Genomic DNA, 21,627 nt, shown 5'->3' on the forward strand with positions numbered 1-21,627 from the left:
CTGGCTGGGGCGCCCTTGCTGGCGGCCGCAGGTGAGCGGGGCTCCGGCTTGTTTACCCGCGGCCGGAGCCGGAGCTGGTCCAGGCGAGGCGGAGGACGAGGAGGCGGAGGCGGCTGCAGGCGGGGCCGCAGCGGGACCCTCCCCAGCTCGGCCAAGGGGCGCTCGCGGGCCCGGGAGGCAGGGGCGGCATCTGGGGAGGCGGGGGGGGGGCTCGGAGGCGCTGCAGGCGGGGCTGCTCTTCAGGTGCGAGAGGCGCGGAGGTGGGGGGGGAGGGAGGGAGGGAAGGAAAAGGACTCTGGGAGTTGTAGTTCGCGGCGGGGGGGGGGGAGCTGCCCGAGGCTCCGCGACTCAGCTGCTGCCCGAGACCGCCTCTTTCCCCCCCCCCGATGCGGAGCCTCCAGAGGCAGGAGCAGTCTACCTGGCGCCGGCAGGGCAGGAAAAGCTGAACGGATCTCGCCCTGCCGGGGAACTCGGGGGTTTGCTTTCGTGCTCCCGCAACTCAGTTGCCGGACGAGACCGCCGCCCCCACCTCTCCCTCCCCCTCCCCGCCCCCGATGCGGAGCCTCCAGAGGCAGGAGCAGTCTACCTGGCGCCGGCAGGGCAGGAAAAGCTTCACTCGCAAGGGCTTACCTTGCCCAGCCGGGAAAACCTGGGGCTTCCTTTCCAGCACCCTCTACCCGACTGGGGATGGGGAACGGGGGGACGGGGGGGTGTCCCCCAAAAAGGCGCCTGTGAAAGCCGTCCTGAAAGTGGGGCGCCTCTCCCCAGCTTTTGAGAGAAGCAAGAGCCCCTCCAGCGGGTCCGGTCCAAGCTTGAACGATCCAAAGGTTCAAACCCAGTTTGTCTACATACCTCCCCGCCAGGTAATTGCATCCGATTCGCTGTATTTGCCCCCCTCCCCTCCAAAATCAATCAATCAATCAATCAATCCCGGATTAATTAATGCAATCCCGAGGTGATCCAAACACTCGGAGGTTTGGAGATCCACCCGAGGCATCGTTGCAAGCTTACCCGCCTTTTATGGCCTCCCGGCCCGTGTTCACTTCACACGTGCTAAAGAAACTTCGGGTCACCCAGGGTCGTCTGAATGCCGCTTGAACTTTTCCCGGGTGAGTCGAGGACCGAGGTTTGTCGGTTGCAAAAAGTAGGTAAAATGTCCCTCTCCGAAGAGGAAATGGCCGTGTGTGGCTTGCGGGGAGATTGGGCGGGTGGAGTTGTGCAATGTGGAAATCCAAAAAAAAAAAAGAAAAAAAAAGAAAGAGAAAGAGGGAGGGAGGGAGGAAGGAAGGAAGAATAAAGGGAGGGAGGAAGGAAAGAGGGAAGGAGGGAGAGAGAGAGGTAGAGAGAGAAAGAAAGAAAAAGAAAGAAAGAAAGAAAGAAAAGAAAGAAAAAGAAAAAAGAAAAGAAAAAAAAGAAAAGAAAAAAAAAAGAAAAGGAAGGAAATAAAGAAAGAAAGAAGGAGTTAAAATGTCATCAACTCTAAAAGTGGATTATTTAAGGCAGGAATATCCAACCTAAGCAACTTTTAAGAACTGTGGAGGGAGGGAGGGAGGGAGGGAGAAAGAAAGAAAGAAAGAAAGAGAAAGAAAGAAGGAAAGAAAGAAGGAGTTAAAATGTCATCAGCCCTAAAAGTGGATTATTTAAGGCAGGAATGTCCAACCTAAGCAACTTTTAAGACCTGTGGAGGGAGGGAGGGAGGGAGGGAGGGAGGGAGGGAGGGAGAAAGAAAGAAAGAAAGAAAGAAAGAAAGAAAGAAAGAAAGAAAGAAAGAAAGAAAGAAAGACCAAAAAGGAGTTAAAATGTCATCAGCCCTAAAAGTGGATTATTTAAGGCAGGAATGTCCAACCTAAGCAACTTTTAAGACCTGTGGAGGGAGGGAGGGAGGGAGGGAGGGAGGGAGGGAGGGAGGGAGAAAGAAAGAAAGAAAGAAAGAAAGAAAGAAAGAAAGAAAGAAAGAAAGAAAGAAAGAGAGAGAGAGAAAGAAAGACCAAAAAGGAGTTAAAATGTCATCAGCCCTAAAAGTGGATTATTTAAGGCAGGAATGTCCAACCTAAGCAACTTTTAAGACCTGTGGAGGGAGGGAGGGAGGGAGGGAGGGAGGGAGAGAGAAAGAAAGAAAGAAAGAAAGAAAGAAAGAAAGAAGAAAGAAAGAAAGAAAGAAAGAAAGAAAGAAAGAAAGAAAGAAAGAAGAAAGAAAGAAAGAAAGAAAGAAAGAAAGAAAGAAAGAAAGAAAGAAAGAGAGAGAGAGAGAGAGAGAGAAAGAAAGACCAAAAAGGAGTTAAAATGTCATCAGCCCTAAAAGTGGATTATTTAAGGCAGGAATGTCCAACCTAAGCAACTTTTAAGACCTGTGGAGGGAGGGAGGGAGGGAGGGAGGGAGGGAGGGAGGGAGGGAGAAAGAAAGAAAGAAAGAAAGAAAGAAAGAAAGAAAGAAAGAAAGAAAGAAAGAAAGAAAGAAAGAAAGAAAGAAAGAAAGAAAGAAAGAAAAAAAAAGAAAGAAAGAAAGAAAGAAAGAAAGACCAAAAAGGAGTTAAAATGTCATCAGCCCTAAAAGTGGATTATTTAAGGCAGGAATGTCCAACCTAAGCAACTTTTAAGACCTGTGGATTCTGGGAGTTGAAGTCCACAGGTCTTAAAATAGCCAAAGTTGGATACCTCTGATTTAAAGCGTTTTTATTAATTGCCCTGTTGGAAGAAATGTCCAGGTCCAATTTGGGAGAGAGACGCTGGAAACAACATGGGGGCTGATTGTAAAGATGGTTTATTGAACAGAACCATAGAGACAGTGTGCAGTTCTGGGTCAGCTGAGCAAATGTTTGAATGAGCGAATGGCTCTTTATAGGTTTCTGTGACTTTGAACTCTGAACTGTCCCGGGGATTGTGCAACGAAGGGGGCTTGTGTTGGCTTTCGTCCTGTGCTGGATTTTGGGTGTTCTAAACTAATTCTGCCAAAGAGTTTTGAAATATCCTGTCTTGAATGGATTTCTGTCTGTAGTCTTTGCTTTGCTTATGAATAGAGCCATCTGGAGAGTTGGCTTCCTCTTTCAATGAGCTCTTTATCTCTTTAAGTGGTGGGCTATTAAGGACTTGGGGGCTGCTTTCTGCCTCTAAAAACACGTTTCTCCATTTCTCCTTCAGGGAAATATAATATTCTGCTTTTTTAATAGTTCCCAAAATATTTCATTCTTCTAGGAGGAGGGGGTGAGCTTTTCACAGCCCCATTCCAGGAAGTCCCTGTCTGATTATTATTTTTTTTAAAAAAAGAACAAAACCAGTAACCAAAATCCATGAATAAAGGGCAACGATTGCTCAGAATAAATCAGATTTAAAGACATGCAGGAATAATAGAGTTTAAATGGGCCAGGTATGCATTGGGGGAGAGCCTTTTCCAAAGCATGTGGGGGGGCACAGAGGCGGCCTGTTACTTTCCCACTATCCTGTGAGTAGCTGCCTTCCTTGTCTTCTCTTTGAACTTTTTTCTCCAGGGTTAGCCCAGTGGAGTTACCTATAAAGGTGCAACCTGGATACAGGTAAAGGAGAACGGTAGATTATGTCTGTTTTGGAAACTGTGCAGCCGGCAGAAAATAGAGAAAGCAGCCCAATAAAAAGTGTTTTTCCCTGCACAGGAAAAACCATGATCCAGAGGAACGAATGAATGAATGAGCTGAAAGGGGCCTTAGAGGTCATCTAGTCCAGCCCCCCTGCTCAAGCAGAAGGGTTGCCCAACTTTGGCAACTTGAAGACACGTGGACTCCAACTCCCAGAAACCCCCCCCCCCGTTCGCTCATCTTAAAACATGTTGGCTAGGGAATTCTGGGAATTGAAGTCCATATTTCATAAAGCTTGGTGAGTGGGTGATTCTGTGAGCCGAAGGCCAAATATCTTAAAGCTTGCTGGCTGGGGAATTCTGGGAACTGAAGCCCATGTGTCTTAGCATTGCCAAGGGTGGAAAACGCTGGTCCAGAGGCAAACAAAGATGCAAAGGAAAAAGCAGATTGAGGGGAAGGAAACAAAGCTACCCGTGAGAGCCACCATGGTGCCAGGGATATGGGTGCTTCTAAAAATGGCAGCTTCCCAGCCCACCTGCAGTTTAGGAAAAACTTCAGACTTCACTAAAGTCTGTGCCGGGAACTGGAGAAGTGGAAGATAGACGTAGAATGTCAGTTTGGTCTTGGTATTAAGGTACCTGGCTAAAAAGCAGGAGACAGGAAGTTCTAGTCCTGCCTTAGCCATGATGGCCAGCTGGGTGATTTTGGACGGACCAATTACCAGGAGATGGTGAGTTCTAGTCCTGCCTTAGGCATGAAGGTCAGTTGGGTGACTTCAGGCCAACCACCAGCAGACTCTGAGTTCTAGTGCCGCCTCAGTCATGAAATCCAGCTGTGTGACTTTCAGGCAATCACCAGGAGATAGTGAGTTATTTATTAAAAAAATGATAATAAAGGTGCCATGCAAATAAATGAAAAAGAAAGAAAGAGAGAGAGAGAGAGAGAGAGAAAGAGAAAGAAAAAGAAAGAAAGAAAGAGAAAGAAAGGAAAGGAGGGAGGGAGGGGAAGGAAGGAGGAAAGAGAGAAAAAAAAAGAAAGTAAAAGAGGGAGGGAGAGAGGAAGGGAAGAAAAAAAGGAAGGAAGAAAAGAAAAAAGAGGGAGGGAGGGAAGAAAGGAAGAAAAGAAATTTTTTAAGTGTTTTTAAGTGTTTTGTTTATTGTTTTTAATTAATGGGGCCAAATTTATATATGTATATTTTAACTGTATTTTAATATTTGTACTTGATGTTTTTACTTGGCTGTTCACCGCCCTGAGTCCTCAGGGAGAAGGGCGGTATACAAATTCAAATAAATAAATAAATAAAGGAAAGAAAGAAAAAAGGAAGGAAGAAAAGAAAAAGAAAAAAAGGGAGGGAAGAAAGAAAGAAAGAAAGAAAGGAAGGAAGGAAGGGAGAAAAGAAAAAAGGAGGGAGGGAAGAAAGAAAGGAAGAAAAGAAAAAAAAGGGAGGGAGGGAAGAAAGAGAGAAAGAAAAAGAAAAAAAGAAGGAAGGGAGGGAGAAGAAAGAAAAAAGAAAGGGAGGGAGGGAAGAAAGAAAGGAAAAGAAAAGAAAAGAGAAAAAGAAGAAAGAGAAAGAAAGAAAGAAAAAGAGAAAGGAAGGAAGAAGGCAGGTTTATCTTGATTCCTCAACTACTTTTCATAAACAAACCATTTCATTTTAAATGCACGCACATGTGCCCACGCATACACACACGTGCACCCAAGAGTGTCTGGCAAACCTCATCCATCCGATCGAAGATTTGCCTTAACAAAAACAACTCCATGGTTTTCATGCCTGGCTCTTGGCATTTTCCACGCGCTGGTCCTGGGATGTGCGCGCTGAACTTTATTCATATGTTAGCAAACCCTTGATTTTTTCCCCACCAGGATTCAGGGTTTGCCAAGAACATCTGTTCTAGGATGTGGTGGGAGCTGCTGCTGCTGCTGCTAAGGACACAGTTGATAGCAGTTTTGCAGGATCAAGTAGGAGGGGGGAGAGCTGCCTTCGTTCACGGTAGCCCAAAATCAGAAAAGCCAAGCTGGGGCCTCTTAAAAATAAAACCGCACTTAGTCAGGGAAGGCGCCTTCTGATTGACAGCCAGGGTGTTTATTAATACCCTATGGCAGTGATGGCGAACCTTTTGGCCTTCACGTGCCAAAAGCGGGGGCAGCACGGGGGGTTTGCACGTGTCCGTGCCCACACCCATAATTCAATGTGCCCTGCCCCCCCCGCCTCCCCCTGCTTTTGGCACGCGATGGCACGGTGAGCCTGGGGAGGGCGAAAACTGCCTTCCCCACCTCCCTGGAGGCCCTCCGGAGGCTGGAAACGACCTGTTTCTCGACTTCCGGTAGCCCGGAAGGCCTGTTTTTCGTCCTCCCCAGGCTCCAGAGGCTTTCTAGGAGCCTGGGGAGGGCGAAAACTGCCTTCCCCACCTCCCTGGAGGCCCTCCGGAGGCTGGAAACGACCTGTTTCTCGACTTCCGGTAGCCCGGAAGGCCTGTTTTTCGTCCTCCCCAGGCTCCAGAGGCTTTCTAGGAGCCTGGGGAGGGCGAAAACTGCCTTCCCCACCTCCCTGGAGGCCCTCCGGAGGCTGGGAACAACCTGTTTCTCAACTTCCGGTAGCCCGGAAGGCCTGTTTTTCGCCCTCCCCAGGCTCCAGAGGCTTTCTAGGAGCCTGGGGAAGGCGAAAACTGCCTTCCCCACCTCCCTGGAGGCCCTCCGGAGGCTGGAAACGACCTGTTTCTCGACTTCCGGTAGCCCGGAAGGCCTGTTTTTCGTCCTCCCCAGGCTCCAGAGGCTTTCTAGGAGCCTGGGGAGGGCGAAAACTGCCTTCCCCACCTCCCTGGAGGCCCTCCGGAGGCTGAGAACAACCTGTTTCTCAACTTCCGGTAGCCCGGAAGGCCTGTTTTTCGCCCTCCCCAGGCTCCAGAGGCTTTCTAGGAGCCTGGGGAGGGCGAAAACTGCCTTCCCCACCTCCCTGGAGGCCCTCCGGAGGCTGGAAACGACCTGTTTCTCGACTTCCGGTAGCCCGGAAGGCCTGTTTTTCGTCCTCCCCAGGCTCCAGAGGCTTTCTAGGAGCCTGGGGAGGGCGAAAACTGCCTTCCCCACCTCCCTGGAGGCCCTGCGGAGGCTGGGAACAACCTGTTTCTCGACTTCCGGTAGCCCGGAAGGCCTGTTTTTCGCCCTCCCCAGGCTCCAGAGGCTTTCTAGGAGCCTGGGGAGGGCGAAAACTGCCTTCCCCACCTCCCTGGAGGCCCTCCGGAGGCTGGGAACAACCTGTTTCTCGACTTCCGGTAGCCCGGAAGGCCTGTTTTTCGTCCTCCCCAGGCTCCAGAGGCTTTCTAGGAGCCTGGGGAGGGCGAAAACTGCCTTCCCCACCTCCCTGGAGGCCCTCCGGAGGCTGGGAACAACCTGTTTCTCGACTTCCGGTAGCCCGGAAGGCCTGTTTTTCGCCCTCCCCAGGCTCCAGAGGCTTTCTAGGAGCCTGGGGAGGGCGAAAACTGTCTTCCCCACCTCCCTGGAGGCCCTCCGGAGGCTGGGAACAACCTGTTTCTCGACTTCCGGTAGCCCGGAAGGCCTGTTTTTCGTCCTCCCCAGGCTCCAGAGGCTTTCTAGGAGCCTGGGGAGGGCGAAAACTGCCTTCCCCACCTCCCTGGAGGCCCTCCGGAGGCTGGAAACGACCTGTTTCTCGACTTCCGGTAGCCCGGAAGGCCTGTTTTTCGTCCTCCCCAGGCTCCAGAGGCTTTCTAGGAGCCTGGGGAGGGCGAAAACTGCCTTCCCCACCTCCCTGGAGGCCCTCCGGAGGCTGGGAACAACCTGTTTCTCAACTTCCGGTAGCCCGGAAGGCCTGTTTTTCGCCCTCCCCAGGCTCCAGAGGCTTTCTAGGAGCCTGGGGAGGGCGAAAACTGCCTTCCCCACCTCCCTGGAGGCCCTCCGGAGGCTGGAAACGACCTGTTTCTCGACTTCCGGTAGCCCGGAAGGCCTGTTTTTCGTCCTCCCCAGGCTCCAGAGGCTTTCTAGGAGCCTGGGGAGGGCGAAAACTGCCTTCCCCACCTCCCTGGAGGCCCTCCGGAGGCTGGGAACAACCTGTTTCTCGACTTCCGGTAGCCCGGAAGGCCTGTTTTTCGCCCTCCCCAGGCTCCAGAGGCTTTCTAGGAGCCTGGGGAGGGCGAAAACTGCCTTCCCCACCTCCCTGGAGGCCCTCCGGAGGCTGGGAACAACCTGTTTCTCGACTTCCGGTAGCCCAGAAGGCCTGTTTTTCGTCCTCCCCAGGCTCCATAGGCTTTCTAGGAGCCTGGGGAGGGCGAAAACTGCCTTCCCCACCTCCCTGGAGGCCCTCCGGAGGCTGGGAACAACCTGTTTCTCAACTTCCGGTAGCCCGGAAGGCCTGTTTTTCGCCCTCCCCAGGCTCCAGAGGCTTTCTAGGAGCCTGGGGAGGGCGAAAACTGTCTTCCCCACCTCCCTGGAGGCCCTCCGGAGGCTGGGAACAACCTGTTTCTCGACTTCCGGTAGCCCGGAAGGCCTGTTTTTCATCCTCCCCAGGCTCCAGAGGCTTTCTAGGAGCCTGGGGAGGGCGAAAACTGCCTTCCCCACCTCCCTGGAGGCCCTCCGGAGGCTGGGAACAACCTGTTTCTCAACTTCCGGTAGCCCGGAAGGCCTGTTTTTCGTCCTCCCCAGGCTCCAGAGGCTTTCTAGGAGCCTGGGGAGGGCAAAAACTGCCTTCCCCACCTCCCTGGAGGCCCTCCGGAGGCTGGGAACAACCTGTTTCTCAACTTCTGGAGGGCCCAGAAGGGCAGAAAATCATGCATGCTGGAGCTGAGCTAGGGCAATGTTCGCATGCCCACAGATATGGCTCTGTGTGCCACCTGTGGCACGGGTGCCATAAGTTCGCCATCACGGCCCTCTGGGTTGCAAGTGTTATTTAGAAGAGCCTTGGTGGCACAGCAGACTAAAGTGCTGTTAAGTAGCACGAGCTGCCTGCAATTACTGCGAGTTCGAATCTCATCAGGCTCAAGGTTGACTCAGCCTTCCATCCTTTCAAGGTAGGTAAAATGAGGACCCGGTTTGTGGGGGCAATAAGCTGATTTTGTATAAAAAAAGAACACCGCTTGGGGTGGGGAGCGAAAGCCCTACTAAGCAGGTATATACAAAAGTATGAAGGCTATTGCTTAACGCATTGTAAGCTGCCCTGAGTCTCCGGAGAAGGGTGGCATATAAATCGAACCAATAAATAAATAAATAAATAAATAAATAAATAAATAAATAAATAAATAAATAAATAAATAATAAACAAACAAACAAACAAACAACAAATAAATAAATAAAATTTGGGTAGGGGTTTTTAATCCCCTGTTTACATTCAGGCTTTGACCGAAGCCTCAAAGCCCTTGCAAGAAGAAATAAAGCAAACAATAATTGCACTTAAACAAGTAAATAAGCAGGCAAGCCAGCCCTTCATTTCTCAGCCCTTGGAAGGAAGGCCAAATTGCGAAACCACTTCCCAAAACAACTTTGCCAAGAAAACTGCGGAGGCCATTGCCAGGAGTCAACACTGACTGGAAGGCACTAAAAAAACCACACACATACACACAAAAAGTGCTTGTGTTTGTGTGTGTGCAGTGCTCTTTTTATAATCCTCTTAGATCTTTCATGACCCTGAAGGTGGCTTGATGGGGAGATCGTCTTGCATAGATTGCTACACGCATCAAAAGCTTTTCCTTACACACAAACACACAGAAACACCCTGCCGAGTCCTCTGAACCGCCCTTCCTTCCGTGCTGTGTTTTTAACAACCTTTAGACCAACCCGTTTCGTTTCCAACCGTCTTTATGGCTTTTATCAGTGTGCGTTAAGTAGATTTTTTTTTTTTCTTTTATCGGGTCCTGAAATTGCAATCTCTTTATGACCTCCTATCGTGCCTCGAGAGTTGCATTTCTTTAGGGCCTGTTTTAAAGATAAAGAGGGTTTTTAAGGGGAAAAAAATAAACAGGGAAAACAAACAGAGAGAGAGAGGGGCAATTCACGATTTTCCAACTGTCTCTAAACCTTAAAAACAGGGATTAAGTGGTGTTCTGGGGCTCCGAGATGCAAAATCCCACTTAAATTGCATCCTGTTTTCCAAGAGGTGAAGGCCAGGGTGGGTCCTGGGAGAGGAGAGCCCCCACCCCATCCCGCTTGCTAGAAAAAGACTTTTCAACAGAAGAGAATCTTTGTAGCTCAGGCTTGAAGTGGGGACCTTGCTGCTCTGTGAGCTTCAAGACGTTTCATGACCCAGCTAGGTAACATCATCAGTGCTAGAAAGGAGTGGGGGTTGGCAGAGAGGAGGAGGAGGAAGGACTATGGAGTCTTTGGTATTCTCTGAGCTTGGTTGTTTTTCTTGCAGACGTTTCATGACCCAACTAGGTAATATCATCAGTACTGGAAGGGAATGGGGTTGGCAGAGAAGAGGAGGAGGAGGAGGAGGAGATAGAGGGAGGACTATGGATTCCTTGGGACTCTAAGCTTGGTTGTTTTTCTTGCAGACGTTTCATGACCCAACTAGGTAATATCATCAGTTCTGGAAGGGAATGATGGAGGAGGAGGAGGAGGAGGAGGAGGAAGGACTATGGATTCCTTGCTACTCTCTGAGCTTGGTTGTTTTCTTGCAGACATTTCATGACCCAACTAGTTGTTAAGTCGTGCTTGTTCCTTGATTGAATTATTGTCAGATAAGACAACAGTCCAATCAAGGAACCAACGGGAATACTCTCACCAAAGCTGATAGAGCAAACCCCTTGTACATAAACAGAGAGCAATCCCCACTCTCTTCTAGGACTGATGGTATTATTTAGTTGGGTCATGAAACGTCTGCAAGAAAAGCACCAAGCTCAGGGAGCCCACATAAAACACGTTTCTTTGGTTAGAGGGCCTTTTTGGTGATGGTGTCGGTGGGGAAAGGAGAATTCAACCAAGCCCACGGCATAATTCGTCACCAGTGGCACTTTTTAATGGCAGTCTCTCTCGACTCTCTTAATACCAACATGGCGGAGTGGGATAAGCCTCTGAAACAAACTCAGGATGAATTATATAGCTGTCCCTCTCCGGCCCTCCAGACCTCTTAAAATGACTCGTGTCCCACCTGCAAGGAGAGAAAAGAGAATTAGCAGAAAACATCTCCAAACCTCCATCACGCCAGGACATTCCAACATTCTTGACTCCGAGGGATCTAAGTCATCAGAATCACAGAATTGGAAGGGACCTCAGAGGTCTTCTAGTCCAACCCCCTGCTCAGGCACCAAACCGTCCACCATTTCAGACAAACGGTTGTCCAATCTCTTCTTTAAAATCCTCCAGTGATGGAGCACCCACAGTTTCTGGAGGCAAGCCATTCCAGTGATTAATTAACAGAATAACAGAGTTGGAAGGGACCTTGGAGGTCTTCTAGTCCAGCCCCCTGCCCAAGCAGGAGACCCTGTCATTTCAGACAAGTGGCTGTCCAGTCTCTTCTTAGAAACCTCCAGTGATGGAGCACCCACAACTTCTGGTGGCAAGCTGTTCCACTGGTTAATTGGCCTCCCTGCCAGGAAGTTTCTCCTTAATTCTCTCCTTGATTACTTTCCGTCCATTGTTTCTTGTCCAGCTCCACGCGCGTGTTTTGAATGCCCGGTGCTTGTGCAAATGGAGCTGCGTGTGTGTGTATGCGCCTGCCCCCCCCCACACAAACATTTCCTCCCCCCCCCGGCCAGTTGGGGACCACTGCATTTAATTACATAGGGCAGGTTTTTTTCAATGTTTGGATTTCCTTACTTAAGGTTCATATACGGGAAATATGGCGGCAGGCTTGGCAATCGTGCACTGAGCATCATATCCTCCTGGTGGTCGTAGTATGGGAAACTCCTGGAAGACAAGAGGAGGGAGAGAGCATCATTAGAAGCGTCACTAGACTAGACACAGTGCTGCGTACTCCGCTGGGAGCCACTGCTCAAGCAGGAGACGCCCTATACCATTTCAGACAAGTGACTGTCCTATATCTTCTCAAAACCCTCCAGTGATGGAGCATCTACTGCTTCTGGTGGCAAGCTGTTCCGCTGGTTAATTGTTCTCACCGATAGGAAATTTCTCCTTAGTTCCAAGTTGCTTCACTCCTTGGTTAGTTTGCTAGCTATCCAGCTAGTTAGTTGGTTATTTACCATAGTTAGTTAAGAATCTCATTAGTGCTTTGCCAACTGGTATCTTTTCAATCAATCCATCAGAATAGAGCTGGAAGGGACCTTGGAGGTCTTCTAGTCCAACCCCTTGCTCAAGCAAGAGACCCTCTACCATTTCAGACAAGTGACTGTCCAATCTCTTCTCAGAAACCTCCAGTGATGGAGCAGCCACAACTTCTGGTGGCAAGCGGTTCCTGTTAAGGATATTCTTGGCTCATAATGGGTTATTGAGCAGAGTACCCCTTGAGTATGTACATGAAAGCGGTGAGAGTGAATAACCACAGTTAATATACTGACACACTGAGTTGTGGTAGTCTTCTACTTTTTAGAAAAAAGTAAAGCCAAGTCCAATAACAATCCAAGTCATACACAGCTAAGGCGATAGTTAAAAGGGGTATTCAGGGATATTCAGGGATATTCCAAGTACAAGGTCTTCTTACCAGTTGTTGTCATTACACAATAAAACAGTTCTTCTTGAGTTTCAAACAGGACCAAGTTCAGTATTAAAACATTCAATAAATAGTAGAAAGCAACAAGTAGCAGTGATCGAACAGTGATCATACAGAGGGAACAGGTAGAAAATAACAGCCAATAAGCAGATAAAATGGTGTGTCCACAAGCCATGATTCAAGTTTCCCTTTAAGTACATTGGCTACAGAGCTTAGCCAATCAGGATACAGGATGATGCAATACAGTCTTAAAGCAATAAAATACCTTTTGACAAACATGTATTGATAGTTTATATATTGCCTGACCAACTAGTTAGACAATAGCCATTTCCTGACAGTTCCACTGTCCCATGGAACTAGCTGTGAATCTTTGAAGTGGGCACAAAGCTGTGCCAACTATTTCCAGTTGCCTCTTGGGAAAAAAAGCCCCAGGACCTGGATGTCTGAGAACCTCCGTAGACATACGAAGCCGTGTTTTGCAACTCCAGGGCCAGATGGTGACTTTTGAGGGCCCCATACATTTTTGCCTTTGTGGGGCCCCTCCCACTATATATAAAAAAGCATGAATCAAGATACAGGTAGCCCTCGACTTATGACCACAATCGACCCCAACATTTCTGTCGTTAGGTAAGACATTTGTTAAGTGAGCTTTGCCTCATTTTACGACTTTTCTTGGCGCAGTTATTAAGCGAATCACTGCAGTTGTTAAGTGAGTCACATGGTCGTTATGTGAATCTGGCTTCCCCGTGGACTTTGCTTGTCAGAAGGTCGCCAAAGGGGATCACGTGGCCCTGGGACACAGCCACAGTCATAAGTATGAACCAGTTGCCGAGCATCTGAATTTGGATCACAGGATCATGGGGATGCTACAAAGGTCGTAAGTGTGAAAAATGGTCATAAGTCCCTCTTTCCAGGGCCGTTATAACTTTGAGTGGTCAGTTAATGAACTGTTGTAAATTGAGGACGACCTATCAACAGAGTTGCTGTCTCTCCCACATCACATTTTCCTATTTTACCAAGAAGTCGGTTGTGGTCTACTTTATCGAATGCCTTCCTGAAGTATTGCTGAATCTTGTCACGCTCCCAAAAACTGACTGACAAGATGGCATTCCGCCTTCTTCCCAGAATGTCAGAATATCTAATCCCTTTATGGCCATTCTAGTATTTCCTTCCTCTGGTCCCGTCCTTGGTAAGGCATGTCCAGCTTAGACAGGCACGATAACAGACTTTGGAACCGATGGGCTAGCTGACAGAGTTAACTTATCAGCTCTGAAATGTAGACTTTGAAGTTAATTTTTAATTTAACCTACATTTTTGAACTTAGGGACAAGCTAAACACAGAGAATGTCCACCTGTTTCTGTGGCATTGATGAAAAGAAAATTGACATTTGTATGTTTAAGTCCCCACTGATGGGTTTTTTCCCCTCAAGTACTAATGCAAGTCATTCTCTCTCTCTCTCTCCCCATCTCTCTCTTTCTCTCTACCCATTTCTTTCTCTCTCTCCATCTCTCTCCATCTTTGCCTCTCTCTTTCTCAATTTCTCTGTCTCTCTCTTTCTCACTCCATCTCTTTCTCTCTCTATCCGTCTCTCTCTGTGTCTCTACATCTCTCTCTTTCCATTTCTTTCTCTTTCCATCTCTTTTTCTCTCTCTCCATCTCTCTCTGTCTCTGTCTCTCTCTTTTTTTCTCCCTCTGTCTGTGTCTCTGTCTATCTCCATCTTTCTGCCCCTCTCTTTGTCTCTCCCATCTCTCTCTCTCCCCCTCTTCATTGCAGTCTCCCTCTCGCTCTCGCTCTCCATCTTTGATTCTCTCTCCCCATCTCTCTCTTGATCCGTCTCTCTCTTTCTCCATCTGTCTCCCCCCTCTCTCTACATCTCTCTCTCTCTAGTTCCATCTCTCTCTTTCCCTTTCTATCTGTCTTTCCATCTCTCTTTCTCTCCATCTCCCTGTCCCTGTCTCTCTCTCTCTTTTTTTTCTCTCCCTCTCCCTCTCTCTTTCTGTTTCCATCCCCCCACCCTCTCTGTAGGGGGAAAGACGACATTATACAGCCCTGTTCTTCAATCTTCGCAAATTCCAAGATGGGTGGACTTCAATTCCCAAAATCCCCCAGCCAACATGATCCTAATGAAATCTCCGACCTACTGCATTAATATTCTAGTTAAAATACAAATGGTTGCTATTTAGCCATTAAAATTATGGATTCACTCCTGAAGCTTCTTTTGCCTCCATGTGGACGTTCTCCTAAAACCTTTGATGGGTCAACTGGCATCTGGAGATGGAAACCGTAACCATTGCGATGAACCATTTTACAAAATTTGCTTATGAAGCAACTTAGAAGATTCAATGCACCACCACTCCCCCCTCCCCCTCCCTCTCCCCCTCCTCCTCCTCTTCCCCCAACCCTCAAATGGGGAAAAAACCATCAGAAGAAGCTCTCATCCCAGGAAGAACTGGCTATTTGAAATCCGGGCTTCTGTAGCAGGAATTTTCTCCCCCTTCCGTCAATGGAAGTACAATGCTGACCCCCACTGTCCGTGAAAACATTTTCAGGCAGTGGGACGAAAAATAATTCTGAAGAAAGAAGACCAGGAGGACTGGTGGTGCTCTGGACCAGCATTTCTCAACCTCAGCAACTTTAAGATGGGTGGACATCAACCTAGAAGTCTTCAGCCAGCATGTTTTAAGAGTGGTGGACTTCAAGTCCCAGAATTCCCCAGCCAGCATGCTTTAAGATGGGTGGATTTTACTGAGGGACTTCAAGTCCCAGAATTCCCCAGCCTGCATGCTTTAAGATGGGTGGATTTTAATTCCCAGAATTCCCCAGCCTGCATGATTTAAGACTGAGGGACTTCAAGTCCCAGAATTCCCCAGCCTGCATGCTTTAAGATGGGTGGATTTTAATTCCCAGAGTTCCCCAGCCTGCATGATTTAAGACTGATGGGCCTCAAGTCCCAGAATTCCCCAGCCAGCATGCTTTAAGATAGGTAGATTTTACTGATGGACTTCAAGTCCCAGAATTCTACTGAGTCAACTCCCAGAATTCCCCAGCCAGCATGCCTTAACATGAGTGGACTTCAACTCCCAGAATTCCCCAGCCAGCATGCCTTAACATGTCCCAGAATTCCCCAGCCAGCACGTCTGTCCGTCATAACATTGCTGAAGTCAAGAAAAAACTGCCCTGGGACCTTAAAGACCGGGTCTCCAAACTTGGCAGCTTTAAGACTTGTGGACTTCAACTCCCAGAATTCCTCAGCCAGCATGATCAAGTCTGGAGACCCCTGTCTTTGGAGGACACCTCAAGAAGATCAAGAGAGAACTTCACCAAAGTTGGTTGCTCTCCAGCTTGAAGTCTCCACGTTAAGGACCCTAACTCCAACTCCAGGGTGGCATCCTGCCTCGACCCCAGGAAACCTATATCTTGTGCCCCGACTGGTCTGTCTGAGCCCCTGAGCCCACCCCCAAAAGACCCCCCCAGGAGGAGTTGGAGGAAGAGAGGCTGCAGGACCAAACCCTCCGAACCTTACAATCTTCTCAACTAGCTGGCTGATCTGCCTCTCGGTAGAGGGGGCTCCGTCCACGCAGTAGTCCATTCCACGCAAGCAGTAATGGCGGCCGGTGCAAGGACTGTAGTAGCCTTGGTAGGGCATCCGGCCCGGGATGGAGTATTGATGCTGGACGTACGGAAGCTGCTTCCGAGACAAGCTGTTCAACATGTTGACCACGACTTCCCGTTCTGGAGAAAAGAGGTCAGAAAGAGAGGACGGCTAGAGGGCAGAGCTGAGAGATGCTCGGTCCATCGGCAGCGGGTTCAAGAACCAACCTGGAATTAAGGAGGAACTTCCTAACAGTGAGGACAATTAACCGGTGGAACCGCTTGCCACCAGAAGTTGGGGGCGCTTCATCACTGGAGGTTTTTAAGAAGAGACTGAACTGTCAGGTGTCTCAAATGGCACAGGCTGGGTCTCCTGCTAGAGCAGGGGGTTGGACTAGAAGACCTCCAAGGCCCCATTCCAGTTCTATTCTGATCGATTGACTCAGGAAGCACCCCTTCTCGGAATGCAGAATTGGAGAACTCAACATTCAGAATAACAGGACAACAGAGTTGGAAGGGACCTTGGAGGTCTTCTAGTCCAACCCCCTGCTCAAGGAGGAAACCCTCTATCCGTGAGGGCGAACCTATGGCACGCGTGCCACAGGTGGCACGCGGAGCCATATCTGTGGGCACGCGAGCGTTGCCCTAGCTCAGCTCCAGCGCACATGCACAGGCTGGCCAGCTGATTTTCGGGCCTTCCGGGCCCACTGGAAGTCAGGAAACAGGCTGTTTCTGGCCTCTGGAGGGCCCCTTGGGGGTGGGGAAGGCTGTTTTCACCCTCCCCAGGCTCCTAGAAAGCCCCTGGAGCCTGGGGAGGATGAAAAACAGGCCTACCGGGCCGACCATGCCATCGCATGCCGAAAGCAGGGGGAGCACGGGGGGGGGGTCACGTGTGCATGCGTGCGGGGGGATGGGACGCATTGAATTATGGGTGTGGGCACACACGCGCACGACACCCCCCCCCCGTGTTCCCCCCACTTTTGGCACGCGACGGCAAAAAGTTTAGCCATCACTGCCCTATATCATTTCAGGCAAATGGTTGTCCAGTCTCTTCTTATGAACCTCCAGTGATGGAGCATCCACAACCTCTGGTGGCAAGCTGTTCCACCGGCTAATTCTTCTCACTGTCAAGAATTCCAAGTGGCTTCTCTCCTTGATTAGTTTCCATCCGTTGTTTCTTGTCCAGCCTTCAGGTGCTTTGGAGAATAGATGGACCCCCTCTTCTTTGGGGCAACCCCCTAAACTAGACATACCAAATTCTTGCAGCTGTTCTTCATATATTTTAGCCTCCTATCCCCTAAAATTCACCAAATCTGAAGGCTCAGGACTTCACAACTACTGTATGTTTTCAGATTGCCAATAAAGGAGAATATTTATAGCTGAGGGTTGAAAAGGAGGAGAGGGGAATGGGATGGGGATGGGGAGGAGGATTGTGTTCTGTCCCCGTCTCACACACGCACACAAACAGATAGCCAGGGGTTAAATAAAACTGGCAGACAACAAATTATTTCGATAAGAGGATTGGCAGCAACCCAGTAGCTGCTTGCCAAGAACTTTACTCATAGAGGGAGGGGTTGTTCCTCCGACAGATAAACCCAAACAAGATACACACAGTTCAAGAATTGTCAAGTCCAGTCCGTATTAAATCCAAGGCAGATAACGTTGTTTCAAAAATACAATGTGACTCGCTAGTAGTTTAGTTTTGTCCGTCACAGAGTCTGAATGGCCACCTCACCCCCTTTTATCCCCTGTGGGGTGTGGTCCAGTGACTCAGCTTAATCTCTGGAACGCCTCCTTTTCTGCTGCGTGCGCCTGTCTCTCCGACGCTGGCGTGGATCCAGCCAAGACTTATCTCCGTCACTGTCCGACTGCGAGGAGATACCTGGCTCCTGGCCAAGCTCTTCTCCTTTGGGAGACACCTGAGGCATTGCCAGAGAGGAGGCTCCTGGAGGGGGAGGCCTGGCCAACTCCTCTCCTTCATGTTCGGAGCCTTCTCCCTCCGATAAGTCGGCCTCGGGGGTCGGAGTCACAACAGATTGTGGGATCCTTGGTTCTTTTAGAGTTTGGTTGTTTTCTTGCAGACGTTTCATGACCCAACTAGGTAACATTATCACTGCTAGAAGGGGCTTGTATATATCAACAGAGAGCAAACCCCACTCCCTTTTGGCACTGATGATGTCAGCTAGTTGGGTCATGAAACGTCTGAAAGAAAATAACCAAGCTCAGAAAGCATCAAGGATCCCACAGTCCTCCTCCTCCTCCCCCCTTCTAGCACTGATGATGTTCCCTAGTTGGGTCATGAAACGTCTGCAAGAAAACAGCGAAGCTCAGAGAGCACCTTGTAGCCCAGATTGGGTAGCTGTCTTATGCCTATATTGGGGTGAGAGAGGGAAGCTTCAGGTACCGTAATTGTTGAGTCGCTCAGGCTTCGGAGGGTACTCCATCGGCATCCCACGCAGAATGGCTTCCATGCCAGCCTCCTGAAAGGCAAATGTGCAACAGGTAAGTCCGTTTCTGCTGGAAAGAAGACGGACGGCAATAGCTCCAGAGCCGAACTTGAAAAAATTCGTGATGGAGTCCTGCCTTAATTTTAGGTTGGTGTTTCTCAGGCTCAACAACTTTAAGATGGATGGACTTCAACTCCCAGAATGCCCCAGCCATCTGATTCCATTTTCAAAACGTGATGTCGTTAAAATCTGCACAGCCCACTCCTCAAATGTAGGAAGTTCCGGGGTAGTTTACAAACAAAAATATATCAGCAATTAAATCAGAGTCCGAAAACAGGATACAGGTAGTCCTCGACCACAACCGAGCCCCTCAATTTCCATTGCTAAGCAAGGCTGTTGCTAAGTCAATTTTGCTCCATCTTACGACCTTTCCTGCAAGCTGGTCATTTGCATCCTTTTAGAGAGTCTTGGAGGCCACTTGGAGGTTTCTCTGTGTCCTCAGGGTCACCTGAGTGGTGTAAATGGGTGTGTGGAGCCTTCATGGAACTGCTGAAACATCCTTCAGGAAACACAGCTCAACAACACAGCCCTTCCAGCAGTTCCAAGAAGGCTCCACAGCCATTTCCACCACTCAGGTGATGCTGAGGACACAGATAAACCTCCAAGTGGCCTCAACGACCCTCTAAAAGGATGCAAAGGACCAGCTGTCTTCAAGGAATGTAAATCCTTCCCTTCACCGCCATCCAGTCAGAGCTGAAGAAGCTTCTTGGATGAGAAGCGAAACGTCTTCAAAGAAAACCCAGAAAGTCCAGTTGCCTCTTGAAAAAAGCACCTTTGGGACAACCATGTCTTGGATGACCGAGAATCTCTACAGATTTTTAGCGACACAATTGGGATGAAGACCCTTGGAATGGTGTGGGAGAAGGAATGGATTTCCAGAGGAAAAAAACTGCAGACTACAGGAACCAGGAGCACCTCTCAGGTGATCCTCAGTACTACAGATAAACATCCAAGTGGCCTCAATGACCCTCTAAAACAGTGTTTCTCAACCTTGGAAGCTTGAAGATGGGTGGACTTCAACTCCCAGAATCCCCCAGCCAGCTGAAGGTTGAGAAACACTGCTCTAAAAGGATGCAAAGGACCAGCTGTCTGCAAGGAGTATCAATCCTTCCCTTCCTCACCATCCAGTCAGAGCTGAAGAAGCTCCTTTGACAAGAAGCAAAACGTCTTCAAAGAAAAAAACAAAGTCCAGTTACCTCTTGAAAAAGCACTTTTGGGACACCTGGAGCTATGCTTAAAGGACAACCAGGTGGGGAGATTTCCTATGCATCGCCTGTCCCCCCTCCCACTCCGGGATAAGATTCCCCCCTGCATCCTCAACTGTTTCTTAACCTCTTCCCCACTCCTGGAGAAAACCAGCCTTGGCATGAGTGTGGCTTACCCTGGGGATCCGTGGCAGGTACGTGGTGTATCGGTTCCAGGCTGCGCTGTTGTACGGCCCGGTCCTCCACGTTGCGTATCTGTCATTGCCGACAAACACCGGGTTGAATTTTTCTGGGTTTGGAAGAGAAAGGAGGGTTTTCAAGAAATGGGGAGGGGGGGGAAGCAGGAGACCCCAGGTAGAAGGACGGGATGGGAGTGGCACCTAAGATCTTGAGGACGGGGAAATTATTTATTTGTTTGTTTCTAAAATTATTGGCCGTCCATCTTACCATAGGTAAGTTGCAGTACATATACAGTTCAAAATATAAAAAGAGATTAAAACTCTGGGCACAAAGGGACGGTGGGGGGCAGAAAGGGGGGAGGTGGGATCTATTATTCCTCAATCAACCACCTCCATAATGCTTTGTGTTGTCCTGCTGTATTTCCCCGAAAATAAGCCCTTCCCCGAAAATAAGCCCTCCCTGAAAATATTTTGCAGCTTGGAAATGTGTCCCTGCATTAGCTCTGGTTAGGGTTAGGGAGACAGAGCTGGAAATCAGGTAAGATGGCAAGAGGATCCCCATCTTGCTCCAAAATAATAAGACCTCCCCGAAAATAAGGCCAAGCGCTTATTTCGGGGTTCAAAAAATATATAAGACAGGGTTTTATTTTTGGAGAAACACGGTAGTTGCAAGAAGACGCAGCACATACCCTGTTTCCCCGAAAATAAGACCTCCCCTGATAATAAGCCCAATTGGGCTTTTGAGTGCATGCACTAAAATAAGCCTCCTCCCCGAAAATAAACCCTCCCCCAAAAATATTTAAACGCAGAGCTGGAAATGAGGTAAGATGGTAAGAGGAGCCCCATCTTGCTCCATGCGCCCCAAAATAATAAGATAATAATAATAAGGCCAAGCACTTATTTCGGGGTTCAAAAAAATATAAGACAAGGTCTTATTATTGGGGAAACACGGTAGTTGCAAGAAGACGCAGCATACACCCTGAAAATAAGACATCCCCTGATAATTAGCCCAATTGGGCTTTTGAGCGCATGGCAATAAGGCCAAGTGCTTATTTCAGGGTTCAAAAAAATATAAGACAGGGTCTTATTTTCAGGAAAACGTGGTTGCAAGAAGACGCAGCACATAGAGGTAGTTCTCAATTTACAACTTGTTGGCTGTGGCATACTACTGCAGGCAGCCCCGCTCACATGAGTCGGGGTGTCGGCGCTCGCAGCCCAACTCGTGACAGCGGCACCCCAAAAGCTTCTCTCTTACATAAGTGGAGCTATGTGTGCGTATGCCCTGGCCCGCCACTCACGCAGCCTGGTTCCATCCCCTGCCAGGCTGCCAAGCCACCTGTTGTGGCTTGCCAGCGGCCTGCACGGATTGTTGCTCATCCCGACGATGAGGAGGCTGGTGTGGTGCTGCGCCAGCAGCCTGTGCAGCTGGCGCTTGAGTTGGACAGCGAGGAGGCTGGAGAAGATGTGGTGCTAGAGGCGGGAATTCAGCCAGGGCCTTCAGAACCTCCAGAAGCTCCCATAAGTGAAGAAGATGAAGAGGAGGAGCCTCTTCTCAATGCACGGGCGCGCAGAGCAGCCAAAAGGCAGAAGTGGCTCCTCAGGAGGAGGTCTCCTCGAGAGTAAGGCTTGGGGCTAATTGGCCACTCCCTTAGCCTATTTAAGAAGGAATGCCGACTGAAGCAATTTGCAGGGAACAACTTCGTTCACTCTCCTTCGCGTCCGGATTCTCTGCAAAATTGCTTCTGGGCTTTCTGCCAACTCCAGTAAGACTCTGACTATCTTATCTGTGGAATTCTGGCAGGCTATTAAGAATGCTTATTAACAGCCGGCATTTGCTAAAACTGCATTATTTGAGTAAACTAAGTTTTGTTCAGAGTTTGTGTGTGCTGTGTTCTTTGGGATCCGTAGCTGGGGCAAAACACCACCAACCGTTTCCTGCCTGAGCAGAGGGTTGGACTAGAAGGCCTCCAAGGTCTCTTCCAAC

General features: G+C 49.1%; 3 protein-coding genes across 9 annotated transcripts in view; 1 reads left to right on the forward strand and 2 right to left on the reverse strand.

The window, feature by feature from the left end:
• The window catches only part of LOC117658275 (alpha-galactosidase MYORG), a 37,862-nt gene extending 36,671 nt beyond the window's left edge, over positions 1–1,191 (reverse strand). Inside the window, exon 1 of one of the 2 annotated variants that reach the window (XM_034406402.3) lies at positions 1,012–1,191. The gene's annotated coding sequence lies outside the window, so the exon portion shown is untranslated. Of the gene's footprint in view, positions 412–1,011 lie in introns of those variants that run through there. The other variant, XM_034406401.3, reaches the window with a different exon arrangement.
• Positions 377–14,424, forward strand: LOC148115013 (uncharacterized). Of its 2 annotated transcripts, none has more exons than XM_087885483.1 (2): positions 377–863; positions 14,187–14,424. In XM_087885483.1, the coding sequence occupies exons 1-2, from the start codon at positions 555–557 to the stop codon at positions 14,277–14,279; spliced, it is 402 nt and encodes a 133-aa protein (XP_087741609.1). In that variant the 5' UTR covers positions 377–554; the 3' UTR covers positions 14,280–14,424. The 2 variants fall into 2 exon arrangements, 1 of the variants encoding a protein (XP_087741609.1); XR_015732019.1 differs by lacking the exon at positions 14,187–14,424 and adding an exon at positions 13,935–14,020 and having other exon boundaries at positions 777–863.
• The window catches only part of SPMIP6 (sperm microtubule inner protein 6), a 27,867-nt gene continuing 16,727 nt past the window's right edge, over positions 10,488–21,627 (reverse strand). For 3 of the 5 annotated variants that reach the window (XM_034406409.3, XM_034406408.3, XM_034406411.3), the window contains exons 3-7: positions 19,641–19,753; positions 18,157–18,232; positions 15,680–15,893; positions 11,310–11,399; positions 10,488–10,641 (exon numbers count right to left, since the gene is read on the reverse strand). In XM_034406409.3, coding sequence (XP_034262300.2) covers positions 10,533–10,641; positions 11,310–11,399; positions 15,680–15,893; positions 18,157–18,232; positions 19,641–19,753 — 602 coding nt within the window. In that variant the 3' untranslated portion in view covers positions 10,488–10,532. The remainder of the gene's footprint in view (positions 10,642–11,309; positions 11,400–15,679; positions 15,894–18,156; positions 18,233–19,640; positions 19,754–21,627) is intronic. The other 2 variants (XM_087885482.1, XM_034406410.3) reach the window with 1 other exon arrangement.

This window comes from Pantherophis guttatus, chromosome 2 (genome assembly GCF_059756535.1).
Source record: "Pantherophis guttatus breed Tessera chromosome 2, ASM5975653v1, whole genome shotgun sequence".
NCBI lineage: Eukaryota > Metazoa > Chordata > Lepidosauria > Squamata > Colubridae > Pantherophis > Pantherophis guttatus.